At 39.7% G+C, this 21,374-nt stretch overlaps 1 protein-coding gene across 1 annotated transcript in view; it reads right to left on the reverse strand.

The window, feature by feature from the left end:
* ank1b (ankyrin 1, erythrocytic b) overlaps positions 1-21,374 on the reverse strand; it is a 67,498-nt gene that overhangs the window by 4,518 nt on the left and 41,606 nt on the right. The window contains exons 13-38 of the mRNA XM_053339917.1: positions 21,139-21,237; positions 20,790-20,987; positions 20,494-20,592; positions 20,142-20,240; positions 19,664-19,861; positions 19,445-19,543; positions 18,991-19,089; positions 18,640-18,738; positions 17,731-17,823; positions 17,439-17,511; positions 17,225-17,245; positions 14,435-14,558; positions 14,166-14,229; positions 13,684-13,796; positions 12,529-12,753; positions 11,832-11,986; positions 11,291-11,502; positions 9,572-9,776; positions 9,305-9,401; positions 8,949-9,177; positions 8,299-8,427; positions 6,758-6,877; positions 5,517-5,601; positions 4,277-4,351; positions 4,056-4,187; positions 3,637-3,795 (exon numbers count right to left, since the gene is read on the reverse strand). Of these exons, the coding sequence (XP_053195892.1) occupies positions 3,637-3,795; positions 4,056-4,187; positions 4,277-4,351; positions 5,517-5,601; positions 6,758-6,877; positions 8,299-8,427; positions 8,949-9,177; positions 9,305-9,401; positions 9,572-9,776; positions 11,291-11,502; positions 11,832-11,986; positions 12,529-12,753; positions 13,684-13,796; positions 14,166-14,229; positions 14,435-14,558; positions 17,225-17,245; positions 17,439-17,511; positions 17,731-17,823; positions 18,640-18,738; positions 18,991-19,089; positions 19,445-19,543; positions 19,664-19,861; positions 20,142-20,240; positions 20,494-20,592; positions 20,790-20,987; positions 21,139-21,237 (3,301 nt within the window). The remainder of the gene's footprint in view (positions 1-3,636; positions 3,796-4,055; positions 4,188-4,276; positions 4,352-5,516; positions 5,602-6,757; positions 6,878-8,298; positions 8,428-8,948; positions 9,178-9,304; positions 9,402-9,571; positions 9,777-11,290; positions 11,503-11,831; positions 11,987-12,528; positions 12,754-13,683; positions 13,797-14,165; positions 14,230-14,434; positions 14,559-17,224; positions 17,246-17,438; positions 17,512-17,730; positions 17,824-18,639; positions 18,739-18,990; positions 19,090-19,444; positions 19,544-19,663; positions 19,862-20,141; positions 20,241-20,493; positions 20,593-20,789; positions 20,988-21,138; positions 21,238-21,374) is intronic.

Genomic DNA, 21,374 nt, shown 5'->3' on the forward strand with positions numbered 1-21,374 from the left:
ACAATCACATTCTTTTCAAAAATATTTTAAAAAACGTGATAATGAGCTTTAACACTCAATACATATTTAGGGTCCTCTAATAAGATACTGTCCATGATTAACATAAAAGTATTGCACAGATAACTAATTTCACTAAGTGTAGTTGGTGCAACGTTGTTTAAAAAAAAATAGCAAAGCTGACCCTTTTTCCAACTGTATTTTTTCCTTTACTATCTATTACATAAATATTCAGTAAGTGTTTACATAGGAAAGTGGCTATAATATAGCAAAGTCCACTTTGCTTGAGTGTAAAATATCTTAAATCTTAAAAACCTCCAGGTTAGAATATTCAGTGCAGATAATTTGAATTTTACCAAAAATACAATCACACTGCAACTTAGATTGAGTACTAAAAACTAAAACTTCTTCTGACTGAATCCATGGCGACTCTACAGCAGTAAAACATACTATGTATTATGGATGAAATACCTCTTGACTGTATAAGTAATTGTCTTTAAAAGTTTTAGTGCTAATGGACCATAGTGTAGCGTGAGTGAGTGAGTGAGTGAGTGTGTGTGTGTGTGTGTGTGTGTGTGTGTATTTCTGGGATGGTACAGGGCCGGGATGATGAGAGGTGGCTTCAGAATGAGGTGAACAGGGAGGAATGAGTCAGAATGAGAGTTAGAATGAGTTAGATGAATCTGGGTTAGCCTTTCCCTTCACTCCTGCTATTTAAACACAAACACACGCACACACAGGTGTCGAAGGCACAGGATGTGGTGAAGCACAAATTAACTCCACAAAGATTGTCATGGCACAAAAAAAAAACAACAAAAAACTACACAACACACTGCACTGCACAGCACACCACTCACTGACTTTACCACTGTATACACATACTGTACATACATACACACATTGAAACACACAGACACAAACACACAATACAAAAACAGATGAGGACACACTTCTGGCTCACAGGTGAGGCTTGAATATACAGAAGTCACACACACTAAAACCAATATACACCCAGCACTCACACTAATATCCCTGCTGGCAGATAACGTTCAGACAATGTTCACAGTGACTCTGTCATCAGACTTGGGCAAAACATAGTTTATTAAATATATATCCATATTATGTATGTTCATAATATGTAATATATATCTGTAGGTTGATGTTAAATTTGGTACTAATTTAACATTAACATTACTTTTATTAATTACAACAAATTTATGCAATAAAATGTTTTCTTCAAATTCCTTTAAAAGTTATGCATACTTGTGCTGATCATTTTTTAAACATACCGAGTCACACACACTCTTAACAGTAAGTATTTTTGCCCATGAATGAAAGACGTCATGTCAACACAACGATGCTGAACATTATGTGTTCCACAGCTGATCACTTCTTAAAGTGTAGAATTTAAAAGACACACCATTTATTTTACAGAAAAAGAAAAGAAAAACATTTGTTTGTTAATATAGCATTAAAAATAAGACTGAAATACATCCATTGAACAGATAAAACATTTTACACTGTGAAGAAAACTTCATACATTGAAAGCATGCCATGCATATAAAGACCAAATACAGCAAACTTTATTTCGATTAAGAAACTGCTCATTCAAACATCCCTATTACTGTACACATGGGCAAAAAAATGATTTTAAAATATTTTTTTATGTATCATAGGTATTAAACTGAGCATAGTTTATTTTGCAAAGCATTGCAATAAAAATATAACCTCCATCAAACAAATATTCATATTCACAAACAGAATTTCTTGAAAGCTGACCTAAATCAAGTCATTTTTTTACTTTTTTTAAATAAGAAATTCAGCTGTCATTCACTGAAGCTCAGGTCTGAAAACCACACTCACTCACACACACACACACACACACATACAAACACATACTGTAACAGCAAAGCATGCAGCATGCACATGCACAAACTGTAGTACACACACAGAGCTGGATTGAGAGAGGAGGAGAGGGTCCCCGCTCGACTGAACGAGGGAGGAGCGCGGGAAAATAAGATGACAAGAGAAGAGGAGGCCCAGAGGTCAACATGAGGTCATATGAGGTCAGAGGTCGGACAGGAAGAGCTGTGAGGAAGAAGAGCAGGAGAGGAGGGGAGGAGGAGGAAGGGGAGGAGGAGCGGGGCGGCTGGGCAGCAGATATGACATGTTTAGAGAAAAAGACTGAAAGCTGGACGGAGAGAAATCGTCCTGAGCAAAAGACGGGAATTTCATAACCTGTTAGAACGTCTGCTGTCAATCCAGCATAAAAGCACAGGTGAAATTCTGTCTTGTTCTCAGGGAGAAAGAAAGAAAGAAAGACAGACAGAAAGAAAGAGGGAGGAATAGAAACAAGGTATGACGGCCCAGAGCACACTATCTGTGTACTAGCGCCACTATTGACTAGTGTATTCATCCCAGACGCACACACACATGCATGAATGTATGCACACACATGTGTATGTGTGCACACACTCACACAGCCACATTCACACACATGTAATCTAAAGAAATCTCAAACATTCATATTTAAAAATCCGGAGTTAAAAATGTGTTAAGCTGGTTCGGGTTTAAAATTGTTTTAGCTACTCCCAAAATCCTGTCAGTAAAAGTGAGAGAGTTATCCTCGTTTCTCATATTAAGTAAGAAGAGGACGAACCATCATGTTCAGGGCTCAAGTATGAGGTGTGAAAAAACTGTAACTGAAAAAAAAATGATTTGTGCCCCAGTGAGGAATGCACAGAGACGGAGTTAGTGCATGCTGCAAAAGGCTGGGTTCATGGTGGGAGAATGACACCATTCCTCAGACCTCAAAAATGTCATTTGAGATTCATCATCATCATCATCATCATCATCATCATCATCATCATCATCATGTTCATGAGCAGCAAACCACCATGCAGCCCGTGTTCCCTTCAACTTACCCCTTCTGAAAAACGGGGGTCTAATAACTCGTGGCTTGTGCACTAGGCGCGATAGCCTTGTCTCCGTGACCTCTTGTGGAGCAACAAAGACAAGGTAAAACGGCTGTTACCCAGACTCAAGGGAGGCAGGTCAGAGGAGGAAGGTAAATAAGATCAGTAGCACGCCTTATTGTGCTGAAGAAATGTTTTAGTAGTGCTGACTACACTGGCTTTCTGAACAATACATTTATACATGAATCGAGGATTAATAGTGTTGCAATATGCATAGAATCATGGTGATTTTTACTAAAAACGTCATACTTTCATGTACAAATATTATACCTAGTATGTACCAGCATGTCCTGTAAATTATGTTCTGAATGTATATGCAAATGCTTGAGCAGAGTAAACTTTCTATATCTGATGTACAGATCATCAAACAAGGAGCTTCCACATGTATTGTAGTAGAGTATTCATTCCATTGTGTGTAGTCATCTGGTATTCACACTCAAAAACTTAATTAGTAATCAAAACTTTTGGGCTTTTTGCATCACATCTCTTAAATTTGGTAAAAACTCTTTACATATTGGCTGAAATAATTTTAAACAAATTTAAAAAAAAATCACAGCTTAGATCCAATCATTTATTAAAGAGATCATATTTTTGCTGTAATTCACATTGATTTAAATACGGCGTGTCTTTTGTGCGTGGTGTTTAATATGTTTGTGTGTCTTACCATTGATGACACTGGGGGACAATAGGGTTGAGTCGCGGTTGCTGAGTCGACAGGCCCCCTCTTCTAAAAAGCCGGGCACTGGCTGTGGAGCCTGACCCTCTAGAGAGCTCACAATGTCTGCACGGTCAATGTTCCTCAGAGCGATATACAGGCTTTCCACTGAGAGACACACAGATGGAGAGAGGGAGACCAACGGAGGAAGAATTGTATACAATGACACAAAAGAGGGATAAAGGAAAGGAAAAACATTTGGATAGTCAGGAAACGTGAGAAGTCAGAGTACACAGAGTAGATAAATCATTTTATTATGTGCACCGGATTCTACTTTTGTGCTTTGTTTGCAAGTGTAGCCACAATATGTTGTGCTATTTTTTGATATCAAGTAATATGTAAGAGGTATACAGTAGTAGTGGACGTACTCTTAGCCCGTTTGCCCTCTCTGCCAGCCCACAGGTTGAGCAGCGCAGAGCTCTGGTCCAGCAGAGAGTTGGGATTCTCCACACGAATCCTGTTGATGTCGTCCACACCAAACTGGAGCTCTCGTGCTAACTCTGAAAGGAGGACAGTCAAGTTAGATAAACATATGTACCAAAGAAGATACAGTAGAAAAAGAGATCTTAAGATATTTTAAATGACTGACCTGCCCAGCTCAAGCCCAGCTGCTCAGATATGATGTTGATCTTGATCTCTGTCCTCTCCATGGCGTTCACTGTGGCTGAAGAGAAGATAAAAACAGCCAGTTTAGAAACAAAAAAGACAATACAAAGGCAAATGGTGTATTCATGTTTGTTGAACTTTAGACCAATTTTTCCAAATATTTCTTTAAAATTGTAGAGGGAACTTCATTTGGACAGTCCAGCTGATATTCAAGTGACTATAATTTGCCAGTAAAATGTCAGATCAATGTTGGGAGGTAGATGATATCAGCTTTGGACTATCCAAATGTGTGTAACTGACTGTAAATACTACAGACAGTTACTATTTATTGTTTCCCCGTTTGGTTTATTTGATTAATCTTTCGTGTCCTAAGAGACGTGACGTTGGCTTGAGTTGCTATTAAAATTGTTAATAGCAATACTTACCTTGATAAAGCCATTACTCTGTTGAAGGAAATAAGCAAAACCCACAACATTGTTTTTGTCCAAATAATCCTCAGAGTTAGAACACCATATGGGCGGGAGAGGTTAGATTTTGGGGTTCATTCAGGTGCTAGTCCCACCAATCATAGTAGCATTCAGTAACCATTACAGAGGGACCAAAGTGCAACGTAGCAGCGCTGTGTACTTGATAGACAGAAAAGACCTTGCCCCTTCACCCTCTCCCCTCCTCCGACTCGTTTTAGCCAATAAGAACGGCCATCTTGTTCATTTACAACAGGCCAGTATAAGGGCTCCTCTGTCTAGCTCCACTGCGAGGTCCTGCCCATTCCCAGTGCTAAGCTACAGTGCTGATGCTAACATCATCTGCTGCCATGCCATTGGAAATCGCAGTGGAGACATCAGCGCCATGCAAACCAATCACAGAAGTCATTCCTCTGTTGTAATAGCTTCCAGGACACTCAGGAAAGAAATGGCTAATTTGCCCGGTGCCATGGAGCCATTGAGGGTCATATTGGGGACTGCTATTCATCTTTTGGCGCACATTCAATATAATTTCCTCTAACTGCACTGCAAAGAACCCTGGGGCATACTTTAGAGCAGTACATTGCATCCAAGGCTCGGTCTTTGTGCCATGCGTGCACGCGAGACAGATACAGGTAAATAGAGAGGGCGGAGTGGGAAGCAAAGGGTTGTGGGTAAAGGGGCAGTGCAACATTCAGTGCCCATCTCCACTATGAATATACCAGGAGAGGGCTGAAGGTCAGGCAGTGAAGGACTCACCCAAACCGGGCTCATTCAGAGCACTGTAGCGTTCTCTCAGGGCGAGAGGGGTTAATGTTCGCCTGCGCTCTTCGCTCCCAACAACCTAAAAACACATCAAAAGAGCAAAATCACATTATGATTACTGACTGAAATGTCCTGAATGTAACACTTTTTTTTTTACTTTTCAAGGCCCGCTGTTTTGCCCATGGACACTATGCATTATGTAGAGCTTTAAGATGTAATGGTGCTTTTAAAAAATAATGTCCAAGCAAAATTGTGCAGCTGAGTATACAAGTGAAGCCTTAAAAATATGGAGTCACCCTGCTTTTAAAGCAGCAGTTGAAGTCTGCTCCTCCCCATCCCTCTGCATTGCTCTCTGTATCCAGCCCATGCTCACTTCTTCCCAGGCTGTGTACTTTCATCCAACTCTCCAGACATGCCATCCTCAAGCTGTCCACCAGATGCCCTCGGACCTTTCCTCCTTTCCTCATATCTTCCATGTTCCCTCTTCTCATCCCCTGCAGTTAACTGCTCTCTACTATGCCCATTCTTTACCTGCAACTCATTCCCTCATCAGACACTCATGACATACAATGATCAATTTCCTTTGATTTTTAAATTGCAATGCCTCTTTTGGACATTTGATTTTTTCTCATTGTTGGTTTTTCTTTTTGCCTGTTTGGACTGCCTTCTCTGCTTTTGGCCCTCGCCTGCCTCACCATCTTGTAAGCCTTTGTTCCTCCATTTTGTACATTAAATCACTGAACTGAATCAGACTGCATTTGAGCCCTCCCCTGTATCCCTGTTACACTTCTTGCACAAAAAGAGTCAATATATTTTCACTTAGGTTGACCAAAGGCAAAAGAATGATGGGTGTTAAAGGACTTAAAAAGGTTTACTGATTTTTTACTATTGTGCCAGCAGAATTTGATTTACGTGCACCTGACTGTTTAACAGAAAATATATCTATGCAGAACGGGGGAAAAAGAGATGAATAGGTACCAGACTAATTTTCAGGCTGTGACAAATATTCCCTATTTCAAATATTGGAGCCACATTGTTAAATGAGGTTCTCCATAAAAAATGAGCGGAATATATAATCATTTCTGACAAAGTAATGAAAAACTAAATCCCACCTCACATATCAAACTCAGTCAATATTATACTTTGTAGAAAAACTGATTTCTTCTTCTTCCTATAAATGACAGAAAACAGAAAACAATGTGTGCTTGTGGGGGTGCTTGGAAGCAAGTCCTTACCTTGACACAGGGTGGCATGGTTATGTTGAGGTTACACAGTACATGCTGTGTGTCCTCATACTTGGTACATTTCCGCAGAAAGGACAAAAACCCAGTGGCATCCTTGTTACTATCTCTGACCTAACATACAGATAAGATAGACGGAAAACAAGAGGAGAAGAAATAGAATATGGAGAGAGAGAAAAAATAGTGGAAAAAGGAGATTCCAGACAAAGGATAGAAAGAGAAGAGTGAGTAATAGGAGTAAGTAAAGACAGAAAGCGGAAACAGAACGCGCAAGAAAAAAGAATGAGCAAGAGAGGAGGAGTAGGAGGAGGAAGGAAAAACAGATTGAAACTAGTATTAAATCCCTCCATAATGTCACAAGCATGTGGCGCAGTAACATGGGACGAGAAGCAGGGGGAAACAGGGATGAAAGCAGTCCACAGGCAGGCGAGAGGGAGAGATTTACCTTCACATTTTACCTGGACGTCTGTCAGACCAGACAGTTACAGAGTGACCGTGAGAGAGAGAAAGAGAGACAGTGAGACAGACACATACAGACAGGCAAGGCGGCAAGATAGGAAGGCAGGCAAAGAAAGTGTGGGAGTCACAGGACATGCAAACAATTACCCAGAAGAGTCGAAAGGTAAATAGGTAAGTTGTTTGTTGCTTGGCTACATCGTAATGAAAAGATATTTATCAAAGTTTTCATCTGGCTGATGGTTGTACAATAGCGTGTCATGCTGAGAGACACATATGAACTCAGACAGACGAATAGATTATAAAAATTAAATGAAATAAAAAATATAAAAGGACAAATATGATCACAAGATAGGCATGTACAGATAGTTGCGTAGAGTATGAAAACAGGTAAAAACAGCGACAGAGACATGTCATCTGTGTAAGAGAAGGACTTCTAACAACAAAAAATGCAAAAGGAAAAAAAAAAAGGACAAACAACTGACAATTATTGGCACAAGTTTACAGTGACGCATCTATACACAAAAATACCATTACATATTAGAGAGGTGTCTATTAATAAACATTCATATAAATACATTTGAGAGTAAAATAGAACAGTAAAAAAACAGTTTAGAAATAAGAATGATTTGACAACCATGAAGAAGAATGGACTGCAGAGATAAAGTAATGTATCAATATTTACTGACTTGGATTAATATTACGGTTTGAATGTAATAATGTTATCATTCTACAATTCAAATTGCACTATTTCTCAGCTGCAGGTTTAACTTTCTTGGTTTGCTGTTGCTGCGGTGCTGAATGAAGGAAACATGGTGCTGCACTACTATCTGAATTTTTACATGCTAATGGTGAACAAATTGACAGATATGACACTGAAAACCAAACAGACACACACACACACACACAAAAACACCATATGAACAGGTTGTTATGGTAGTCAGCTGGTGTACAGGACGGAGACTGACTAACTGGCGAGTGAACATACTGAACACCTGAACAAAAGAAACTCCGATACTGTATGAATATGTAGCTGGTGATAAAAAAGCAGGCATATAAACAGCTAGGTAGAGACACACCTTGACAGAGACAGGCAGTCTGTTATCTCTGAAGGCCTGGAAGCTGAAGCTACGAGGCTGCTGGGTGGCCTTCCTGATGGGCACCAGGTTCCCAGAACACTCCAGGTGCAGCGGCATGCCCTCCATCAGCTGTGGAAAATGCCATAAAATTTTAAAGGGCGACAAGATAAATCAGCGCACCAAGAGAATGTGAGAAGGATTTGACCCTTGTAAAAACAGCCAGAGTGCAGATCGATATCATAACATCTTTGACACAGTCTCCTACTCATCTGTGCTGCAGAAAACGCTGCACTCGCTCGACGCCTCCAGGATAAGGAGGCATTGGGAGCAATACCAACAATGCCAGCAGCGATGTTAGCCTTCTTACTTTTCATTACGAAGAGAAAAACGACAGGAATCGCATCTTTTCATGATGAAAAGAAAGACAACTAGCATTGCTACTATCAGCATTTAATATTTATTGTTATATAAATCATTCCCTACAAACAAGAGCCAATTGCATAAAATAGGCACTTTAAAATAATATCAGATGTTATGAAAATGATTTCCATTGTCTGGGAGTTACGTATGAGTGTCTCCCTATGTCTCCCCATAACAGCTTTACTTTTTGGTGACCTTGGCAACCATTTCCCTTTGCCCCCTGTGCTGACCTCAATGTCTCGACTCCGAGCCACTTCAGTGAAGTTTTCATGCAGCTCCAAAGTTTTGTCCATCTTGTCATCTGTCATGCAATAACAACGTAAGCGTCCCTCGCGCGCTTCATTCATCTTTGCAAATATAACAAACTTGGCCATATATGGAACGGCCATTAGCTCCCGGTACAGCAAATTGGCAAAAGTCACTGCCTCTGCTGTGCGTGGACAGTCCGCCAGCCAGAACCTTGATGAGGTAAAAGAACAACAAGGGCAAGGACAAAAGGGACAAAGAGACACTTAATTGCAGCTGTAGATTCTGGATGCATCACTGACAGGAAATACATTTAACTTCGTTATTGAAAGGAGCTCACCTTGCAGAAACATTGGTGGTAAAGTTGGCACAGTTGTGGGCGTACATCAGCTTAGTGGTTCCTGTTATGTCCTCCCACTGAGCTGGTGCTGTCCCGCCTGAGACACAACAACCCCCACTGTGTCATTCATGCCCCAATAAACAAGGTAACAGATGTCCATATTCTCACTTTTACAGAACATTTTATGTGATTTTTACATCCAAAAAATTCAAGTCAGTTGAAAAAGACCCAAACAATGCAATGTCACAAATTCCAACAGGATCCTACCAATGACACTGCAGAGCAGGCGTAAACTGGTGGTATCACCCTCCCCAGCATCCCGGGGACTCTCCCTCCAGGATGGTGGCAATGGGATGCGCAGTCCAATTGGACGGTGAAATTTGCGTCTGCGTGGTTCGATGGTAATCACTGGGCTGAAGGTCGCCTGGTTACCAAGCTGCCGAGTCAGTAGTTCATCAGGAATTGGCTGAGCCTGAGGTAGAAGTGGTAAGGGAAAATGTTATAGAGATACAACATGTTGAGAATAAAGGATATGGTGTTCAACAGAAGGGTGGGTGTATAGATACATGAAAGATAAAAAACTGTTAAAACGATGACATAAGTGAAAGTGATAATAGGGCAAAATAGGAAAGATATAGCGATAATACAAAACGGGGAGCAGAACAACACGTGCAATAGACTGAAAGGTCAAACTCACAGCCATACTCACGCATGCAATCAATTCATATTTCACACCTGACCCAACTCAGATCAGTGCATCAGCTCGGTCAGTGTGGCTCACAACTTAAATCAGGGAACTGAGGAGTGATGAATGGCTGGATAAAAGGAAAACATAAACAGAGCAGCATAAGGCAAAGCAAAACTCAGACCCATGCAGCTTCCGCAAACATCAGTGCTGTGACAGACAATGTAAATAATGTACAGTGAAGTGACCGAAACACAACAGAAATGTAGAACCCGTAATCTTCCTGTCATGGAAAAACAAGGCCAAGCGGAGGTGTTAGGCGAAAAGAGTGTCAGCACAAGTGTTTGCCAAAATCCCATATGTGTGTCTGTGGAGGTCTGGATGAGTGACAGTCAGCCACACACTTGCCAAAAGCTCATGTTTGGTAGGGCGGACACAAAATGCTAATTTTGAAACAGCAGAATGGCTGAGATGGTTTTCCTGTGTTAAGCCACCTAGTTGGCAACAGCATATGCAAGGTATACCATATAGTATTTTAATGAATGAGAAGCAAGAAATAATCAGTATGTTATAGGCAGAGGTTACAGTTTCATATTGTAAATGACCACATCAGAGTTTTTTCAAGCCTTTACTGCTGTCACAAATAAATATGAGCAAAATTATATCGCAATTAAATAAATGCAAATCAATGACTATTAGAAATGTAAGGCAGGAAAAAGATATATATGTAAAGTGTAAATAAAAGAGTACAGGTGTAAAAATAACGTACATAAAAGACAGTCAACTGAAAAAAACATGCATGAACTTTCTATAGTTCTCTAAAATACAGACTTATGCTGGATAGAAAATACTGAATCAAAAACGGATTTGCTTTTCATAAATGTCACAGGACAATTCATGAACTTCCTTAAATTAATCATCTGTCTACAGTCAACAGTGAAGTATACACATTCAGTCTGCCTGACTGATAGCATTAACAACGTTTACATATAGAGCCTTGTCAAATGGACAGAACATTTGTCAAATTTCATCTAAAAGACACTGAATGCAGCATAATTACTTATTCCACAGGTAACACGCTGGTATAGACAGTTGAGTCACAAACTGACGGTCAGCTGTGTCATAATTAAAAAATCTGCCTTTAGTCATTTATGATCACCAGATTGTATCAGTTGTACAAGGGAAATATTAAACACCCCGAGCAATTATGAAAGGTATGGATATGCTTAGAATCTATCTCATGTTTTATAAATATGTTCCCTTTGCTATATTTCTTCTCTAATTCCAAATCCTCATCTTACCTGTAGTCCCAGTCTCACTCTCTTGGTTACAGCTGTCTCAGGGAAGATGGCCTCAACGTGGGGTACAAGCTTACTGGTCAGCCGCCCACCCTCCGGGCCAATCAGATCGCTCTCCTGCTGAATGCGGGAGACCACAGCAAAGTAGAGGGGGAAGTCAGTGGAGATGATCCGACGGATTCTCTTCTTTTCCAGCTCCTCTTGACTCTCCAGCTCTGCAGACATGAAGATGTGAAGAGGGAGGAAAAGGAAAGAGAGGGCATGAGTGGTAACAAGAGACACAGAGAGAACTAGAACACAAGTGTAGTTAAATTAAACACAGTAACAATTTACAATTCACAAACCCCACTTTACAATTAAATGTGAAGTGAGAGAAAATGCGCTTGTGTGATGCTGCTGAAACAACTTTCCCATTAAAAAAACACTATCCCCTCCCTGTGCTCTTGTTCTCTAACTCCAGGGTCATACATCAAGATTAAGACAGGCTTATCTGCAACCGTGCAGGGTCTCATGGACGGTTACATCCACTACCTATCACACTGACCTTCATCCATGCCATTCAGGATAGTTTCCAGCACTTCGTCGCCATAACGATTGCGATGCTCCTTCCAGACCGAGCCATTTTCACTGCGGAGGACCACAAGTTCTCTGTCCCCTCGGCCCAGTGAGGCAAAGTGTGGGATTTCCACTATTACTGGCCTGTGAAAGAAACAAAAAGCTGCATAAAAATGTGGGTTGGGATCATTTTTTAGATTGAATTACTTTTTACAGAGGATCATGAATTCGTTATAAGTGAGAAATAATATGGATTGGGTACAAAAGATTGATTTTGCTGCCTTAAATTCAAACTGGCTCTGTTCTACTGCCAGTGCAGCTGAGATTACTCCAGAAATAACGTCCCTGAGCTGTCCAGACCTGCAGTATCAATAACCACTAGATGGCAGAATAATCAATTGTTTGTGATTTATTTGCACATTACACTAGATGCTGCAAACAAAACCAATCCAAAGTCAATTTTTTTCTCATTTTTGTTTGAAATTGGAAGACAGTTGAAAATGTGACCATTTTGTATTTGACAATAATATATTTGAATATGTTTCTTATTTTTATGCATGCACGCACACACACAGCATACACAGAAACCCTATAATCTGGGGCTTATTTCTTTAAATTACATGCTATATGTACTTAGAACGTATTACATTTATTGCTGGACAAATAAATTGATCTAACTGGCTCACCCAAGGAACTGCATACTGGAAGGCCCCAGTGAAATGATGCGGCTAGCAAGCCCCTCCCCCTCCACCAGTGGAGGAGGTGTGGTTAGTTTCTGAGGTTTGACCAGGCGGCAGGTGATGCGTGTTGGTGCGGCGCAGGTACGAGGAGGGATGATCACTCGTAGGCCGTGGTGTCTGCTCCCTCGCATGGAGCCTCCTCGAGCATCCACCATAAAACTAACCAGGAAGCTGAAAGTCAAACCAATATATGGATTAAATGGAGACATTCAGATCACTGCATTTCACTCATTTTCAACTATATCACTGTAATCAGTAATGACAAAGACCAGCAAATAGGTCAGAAACTCCACAACCTATTGGTGAGGGAAAAACTACCAATTTAATATAACAAAGATGGATGATTCTGTAGTGGGAACTGTCTGTTTATGTTTCATACTTTTCATTTCATTGTCCCAATATTGCAGGGTAGGACAGGCCATCTGGAGTGCAGCGAGAATAACACAGAAAATATTCAGAAAGAACCTCCTGCTGTTTGATGCTGAAATTAGACATGCAGCTCAGACAGGTGTGTGTGTGTGTGTCAGACAGGGTGACTCTTCTGATCTCAGGAGTTAATCTTTTCCTCCTACCACCCCCTCTTAGTACTCGGCTCTTCAAATCCTGACTCATTGTTCTGTGCATAAATTATGACTAGGCAGACTTCATAAATTAATATTATGCTGCATTAACTTTATGGAGCTTTGTTGGAAATAAATGCATTACATTATTTATGAATGAGCAATATGAACAAAGTGTAAACATAGAAACAGTCAAAGTAGTTTATGATCCTTAAGTAACAAACATGTATAATTTAATATATTATAACATCAGTGGTCATAAAAAATGAAGGAAGAGTCTGCAGCATTAACTGTGCAGCCATATTTTTGAATTACGGACATTATGAGTATGACTTCCTCGCTTATACATCTATAATTTTTTTACTAAATTACCATTTATGGAAATTGATAGTTGTGATACCCTTGTATGTGTACTTTTCAAACACCTTTGTAAATACTCCCATAAACTGGTAATCTCACTATATCTTCTTTATAATAAGACTGATAAGGAACATCACTGAAAATGAGAATTAACATGCAGCAAAATGTTTCATTATCTCACCCAGTGTGAATAGGACTCGCCACAGGGCTGACATTGTCTGAGGTTTCTGTAGCCGGACTGCTTGGGATAAGAGAGTCTTCATCATATTCCTTTGGCAGGGGGATGGGAGTGTGCTGAGGTCATACAGGGAGAAAAATGAAAGGCAGTGAATAACTGAGCGGCAGTAAAATAACCATGACAGAAGCGATTAAGACAGAGCATAGTAGGAGGGAAAGACAGACAATAGATAGCGAAAAAGGTGAAAAAGGAGAAGGCGATAAAACAAAAACAGCCCAATGAAAGGAATGAGAGTAAAAAGAGCAAATGACAGGTGGAAACAGGCAGAGAGTCAACCAGAAAACGCTAAGAAAATGTAAAAGAAAGGAAGAAATAAATGTCACATTAAGCATTACTAGTGTAGGTAAGCTCTGTCTTCAAATGGATAAAGAAACAAATGCTTGCAAATTGTAATGCATCCTCTAAACATTATCAGTTAAGCCTACCTGATCCAGCAGAATAGTCTCTGGGGACACACAAGGGATCCTGGGAATAGCAGGAGAATATGGCCTGTGGGAGAGGAGGTGAGAATAATGTCAGACAAGAGAAAATGGTAATGACATCCTAATAATAACCATTTAATCTCATGCTGTTGCTTCTCATAATTTAAGACAAAGATCTATAACGGTAACTCACCACATTTATTATGTGAGGTATTGAAAATAAATCCAAACCAGACAACACAAATGCAAAACATGAGAATACAATGACTTACGTGGTACCCATGCCACCCTCAAATTCTCTGAGGGTCTTCTTTGGGGAGAGGAAGTCATCGTCCTGATCCTTGAAGTCATCAAGCTTCAAATAGCGTGCCCCATCCATCCCGAGCAACTCGTCTCCTATTGGCAAAAACGGAGAAGTCAGGAATATGGAAAAGGAGCAAAGAGGACAAACATGAACACTGGCAAAGAACATGTTACAAAGAGCACATAAAGAATTAAGAGAGAAATGGACAAGAACAGGAGAGTACAGGGCAAAATGATGCTGATGTCTTCTTTTGAGTTCTTCCACTCAGTCTTAAGTTAAGCTTTCTTTAATCAAGGCAAAAATTTGGACTTGTTTTTATGATTTTTATGAGTGACAGTATCTTGAGCTGTGGTTGACCTATCCACTTGACTCTATATACTTATCACTTGATTCAATTGTTTGTGAGTAGTAATCGTTACACCACCATCCTTCCCGTCCCTTCACCTTCATGAAACCACAGAAAGAAATGTCCACAAAACAATCAGATATTTTAGTCCAAGCAATGGAAACCGACAACCAGAGCCAATGGAAACCAAAGGAGTAAAAGAAGAAGACTGGTAAGACAGTGAATATTAACACAGTTTAGGACACTGCATGGACGGCAGACTGCAAGGCACCTTGTGACTGCTTTTTTTAGTGAGCATGCCCATTAAAGATGAAATCACATGTGTGATGGTTGTTTCTGTGTAGGAGAAAATACCTCAATTATTAAGGAGGAATGATATTGAAATAATAATCAGAACAACAACAGTAAACAATGAACCACTTCAAAATTTAAAGACAATTAACCTGATCCTACCAACTAGGGTACCTGCAGACCCCAGAGGTATATCTTTTGTCATATCTCACAGAGCTTTATTCTATTATTCCAATTTTTCATGCCAGTCAATGCTCCTAATGACTTGATATAATTGTTTTCTGTTTTAATTAGTGCTTTTTTTTAAATATCAAAGTAATAATTTAAAGTATCACACACTTTTGGGAGAGTGGGGGAACTCTGTCAGCACTGTATTTAGAAAAAAGCTATGCTTTGTATTAACCTCTTCCACTCCCGCCCTTGTACCAATACTGTACACCCATTTTTTGGAGGTGCAGCTCAGGGCTGTGTGTCATGTTTTTGTAGTCATAAATCTGTAATAAACAATGTGTTTTGGTCCGGCACCTATTCATGGGTTTAAAATGTATAAGGGCTTAGAACATTATTATGGAAGTATTATAATGGCCATTCCCATGTTTAATTATGTCTCTTAACTTAATTTTTGGGTTGATACTATATGCTTGGTGCAACATTTAACCAATTCTGACCACTCAACATTTAATAAAAATTGTCTAAATCCATTCAAAATACCACATAAAGACACTACGACCTTGAGAAACACCATCGAAAGAGATCATGCTGTGATTTCAAACACTTTTGACATTTAGAAATTTCTGAAAGAATTGCATTTTTTGGCAATTGAATGGCAAGCATTTCTGTTTTGGAAATTGGTCAGACACACCCATATCGTCAACACACATAGGAACGCCATACATCCTCTGAATACCACAGATTTCTAGTTGGTGAATGTAAAGTTTCATGAGGTTGTGATTATCCTGGAGGTCACAATATGTCATTTAATAGAGTGGAGTCATGTTTCAAGAAATGGTCTCTACAATTAACTACAATTAAATAGGTTATACTGAATGCATCCATAGAACCCATTCCCATCCAGATGGTGAGAGATCATATGATCCCATGGCAGTTTTTCCCCTCACCAAAATTTAGTAGTAGTTTTAGAGTGTTATTTAACCCTCTTACTGACAAGCTAGGCTAACAATGAATGCCTTAAGTCTTCTAGTTTCATATGATATCAGTATATTTACTGTAGCTTTAAAAGTGAGGGAGTGGAAGAGGTTAAAGAGAGGTATAAACTTGTATTTTATAAATATATAAATAGTAATTAACTGTTTGTTATAATTGTTATAATAATATGTTGGGAAGAAATAAGTTAAAATTTTGCTATGTGGTTGTTAAAGTAGTTTGTTCTTGGGCCTCCCAGGGACCCCAGTTGGTGGTCCTAGTATATTAAATATGTTGGTAGGATGAGGGTTAAACACTCATTATTACAAGCTGTTCAGAAAAAAGAAAATTAAAGAAGAAAAAAGTAACACAATTACACACGTACAACATCAACACAATAGATTAAAAATGAAGCATGTGTGCAAACATGCACAAAATTTGTTGTAAAAAATTATTCTGAGATTATTCAAATCAAAGAGATGACTGCATAAACAGCAACTAAGTGTGTTGTCTGCAGGAGAGTGTCACAGCTGTGGAGCAGCGTGTGTCTAATGAGCATATTGATCAATTAGGCTGTAAAAGGCACGAGCACTCATCTTTAAAATGGTTGGAGTAACAGCAATGCTGAATTGGAGGGAGCTGTCTATTAAATGTAGAAATACTGTAGTTCTGTCAGTAGTGAGTCAACGGACAGATGTGCATTGAAGGCTGGTAAAAGGAAAAATGCTGTGACCACATGCTGATGAATACAGACACATTTTTTTCGAATAAATCTCTGTAGAAGAGATAAAGGAGGAGAGAATAAGGACAGATACGATAGAGATGGAGACTAACAAACAGGGCTGGAGTTGAGAGCAGAGTCACAGGAACTGATTAGAAAGACAATTAGTGATGCACATAGAAAATGAGACAATTGCAATGAAGGCACATGTTCACTAGTTACTGGGCCGGACAAGGCAGATATAGACACAATCCTACCTAACGTTAGCTGGGCAACCCCTACAAAACAAATGGAAAAGTGTGTTATAAACAGTCAAAAACAGTTTATATAAATCATGGTGGCAGCCTACTTCGATACGTCAGTGTACCTCCCATATAGTCTTCTTATACCAAAATAGCGCATCAGACCTGAAAATTAATAATCATAACTGTACAGTTGGTGCTTTTTCTATAATTATCACAGATGGCCTACCTTCATCCTCTGAGACATCCAAAATCTCATCCACTGTCTCAGGAAAACTCATCCGATGTTTCTCTGTAGTGATCTGTGAGGAGCAGAAAGAGATTATAAGAGCGAGATGTGGCAGAGATAGAGGAAGGAGCCAAATGGAAAGGAAAGAGGGGAAAATCGATTCATTATTTTGCAAGCAGATGAGGGAGCTGAATTTATCCAAGGCAATTATTTTATTGAACACCTGAGCCATGGTGTGTCAAGGCTACTTCTTTGATGTAACCATGTGAGCCATGTGTGATGTGTTGCTCACCGCAGAGACAGACTCCTCGGTGACCAGTTTCAGCACATCAATGACAGAGATGTAACCCAGCCGCTTAGCAATGCCCAGGGGAGATGTCCCATTCTATACAGAAAAATCGCAATCATGCACAACATGTCCAGATTTTTCATTTTGTATAAAAGTATACAATTAAAACATTTCATTGGTCTATAGAAAATAATCAATTTAAAATTATTTTCCCAGATAATTGTCAAGACATGCAATCATGACTGATAGCTTTCAATTTTCCTATGATCCAGCCCCCCCCACCCCCCCATGGACTAATAGACAAAGTAATTAAAGACCTAAATATTGCAATACAACAACAAAATTTAGTACATATTATTTTGTGTTCAGTGTAAAGTTATGGAAAGGTGATTCCTTTCCATGTGGAATTAGCAATATGTTGCTTTAATCAGAAAATAAATCTGTTACCAACAGGTCAACATGATTGTGAATGTATAATACGGTATCATCAGCATATGGGGGTGAATGGTGAATGGAGGCAAGGGGATGTTCTTAGCTGTTAGTTATCTTTACTATCACCACAGCTGGATGAATCTTAGTTCTCCAAGACCTTCCAAAGGGGATGATAATACAGTATTACAGTAATATTACAATGGAAAGTAGATTAACCGCCTTTAAAATTATGTCATAGAAAACATTTAAATGAACTGAAAACAACTTAAATTAAATGAATAAACTGAAATAGCACTCTATGCATCTGATATAATTGACAGTTAACCAGTAACTTTAATTGTGAATTCTGTCTTTTACTGATTTTAAAAAAAATATGCCCCTTAAACTATTTGAATAATTTCCTCAAACAGATGGAAAGCCAGAGAGTAGGAATCATCTAAAAGGTGATATCAGGATCAGATATTCTTCAGAGTGTCTCACCGATGTAATTTCATTGGGCTGGGCTCCGTGTTTCAACAACAGGGTGACAATATCAGTATGGCCCTGCTGAGCGGCCTGGTGCAGAGGGGTGTAGCCCATCTATATAAAACACAAAAGAGAGAGAATGGCTGAGACAGATGAATGGATAAACATAGAAAGCAGTGATTCCATCCAAGATTTTGGCAGCTCCAGCCAATCTGCACATACTGGTTAGCTAATTGCTGATGGTTAAAGTGTTTTGACAAAGCTTCATAATACTTAAAGCAAGCATCAAACAAGTAAACAAAAACAAGAAGTTAATCAAATCCATATGCAGTACATGTAATCTAAAGCCATATTGAGATAATTTACCCTCGTCTTGCTATTCACATGAGCCTGTTGCTGCAGAAGGAACTTCACCATCTTGATGTTGCCATAGTGACAGGCCACATGAAGGGGTGTGTAGCCCATCTGAGACATGGGGAGAGAGAGACAGATGGTTGTTGTTTAGTAGCTTCATGAATCCCACTTTACAGGCTGGGATCTTGTCTAAACATTCAAACTCTTACAAATATAAACATGCAAAATTGTAAAAAAGAAGCAAAAATAAGCATGCTATCAACTTCTTAATTCACTGTTTGACTCCTCTATCAAAGTGATTATGAAGACCACAAACTATGACAACATACTGTAGAACCCAAAGACTCATTTTTGACTGACCTGCAGTCAAAGCTTAAGATGTATATCTGCAATCAGTGTCATCTTTTAAACTCACCCAATAATACCTACTTTAACATTCTTGTACCAATGGAGGCAGAGGTCTTACCCGTGAAGCAGCATAAACAGAGGCTCCCTGTTTAACCAATGTGTCAGCAATGCCAACATGACCCTCCTGAGCCACAAGATGCAGAGGGGTCAATCCATTCTAAAAGACAAAAAGAATGTCAAACAATATATATATATTTTTAAAGTAGTTAACAAATAGTTTCATGTTAATTTAAATCAAATTTCACTCTGGAAATGATACAGTTTGATGTAATAATACCTTGTTTCCCAGATTTACATTGGCCTGTTTAGAGATGAGCAGAGCCACAATGTCAGGCCGTCCCTCCTGTGAAGCCAGGTGCAGGGGCGTGATGCCTTGGAGGGACTCAGAATTCGGAGATGCCCCACTCTGCAGCAGACAACTGGCCACCTCCATCTGGTTCTGCTTTGCCGCTATGTGCAGGGGAGTGTAACCATTCTGTGGAGGGAAACGAGAAAATACAGTACAGAAAGAGACATAGAGTGGGCTCAGATTTTCTTAACGCTGTTCAGGACTAATTTTAGATCAAAACTTAAATGCTTTTATGAGAGTTCTTCAGAAGACAAAGACTGTCATTTGAGTTACTGCGTGTGTAAGCATCACACACTCATTTGACATGTTTCGGTTTGTGTGTCATCAACGGGTTGGCATGCTGTGTTGGCCCTGTCTGTGTGAGTATGAGCACACACACATACACACACACACACGAGCATCTTACTCGAGCAGTGCTGTGTGCAGATCCTCCCTTGCTGACCAAGAGTCTAACAACATCCAGGTTGTTGTGATGGACGGCCACATGAAGGGGTGTCAGACCGTTCTGTTAAACACACACATACACATGTACACATATATAAACCCACAGAGAAATACATACACAAAAACACATAGAAACATGTATATATGAAACACATACCATGATAATCTGTTATATCTATATATCAATCTATCAATCAAGGTCAAGCTTTCAGGCTACTTTGCAGTTGCTTTGTTCTTCACAGCCTTGCAAAGAGTGCTTCACTGTTTTTGTATACTTCAAGGACCTAAACTACAGAGAGCACAGATTGTCTCACCTTCCCAGCTGCGTTAGGGTTTGCTCCTCGCTCCAGAAGGAGCTCAGCTACGTCCACCTTTCCATATTTAGAGGCCACATGGAGGGGAGTAAAGCCTTTCTGCTCAAAATAAACAAAATGAGCAGAACGCACACCAATTTAAGACAAAGTCAAAGTCAAAATGTGTGAAGGAACAAGGAGAAGGAGGAAAATGACCAAGTTAGGTCACAAACATAATATAACCCAAGTTTTCCTTTGCTAACATATCTGGAGTCTAATAATACATTTTTTTCCCTTTGCAATGGCTTCTACTCTACCTTTGTCATCTTGACTTGTTGTGCTCCAGCATCCAACAAGATTCTAATGGTGTGGATGTGTCCTTCCCGTGCAGCAATGTGTAAGGGTGTGTGGCCTGCAGTTGTAGATGAGTCGGGGTTAGCCTTGTGCTCAAGGAGCAGCTTGACAAGCTCCTTGTGGCCCATACGGGCCGCACAGTGTAGGGGTGTCTGGTCATCCTGAACAGAGAGAACAAGGAAAAAAAGGTTTAATTCGTGTCTTAAACACAGAATCAGTTACCATGAAGTAGTGAGAACTAAACTGACAGTACCTCCTTAACTATTACTGTTTAGGGTCCTGATGACTAAAGCAAGACTGCACAGCTCATACCTTCGCCTTGGCGTCCACTTGTGCTGCGTTCTGCAGCAGGAACTGAGCAACTTCACAGTGTCCTGCTCTGGAGGCCATGTGGAGGGGAGTCTCCACTTTCTGGTGTGGGTAAATACAGACAACCAGTCACTCAAATTACATAATAGTACACCACTTGTATCTATGTTTGTAAATTAGGTTTTCAAACCATTAATCAATTACGAAACATGTTATATTGGTAAAATAAGTATAACCAG

The sequence above is a fragment of the Scomber japonicus genome, chromosome 19, assembly GCF_027409825.1.
Source record: "Scomber japonicus isolate fScoJap1 chromosome 19, fScoJap1.pri, whole genome shotgun sequence".
NCBI classification, from domain to species: Eukaryota; Metazoa; Chordata; class Actinopteri; order Scombriformes; family Scombridae; genus Scomber; species Scomber japonicus.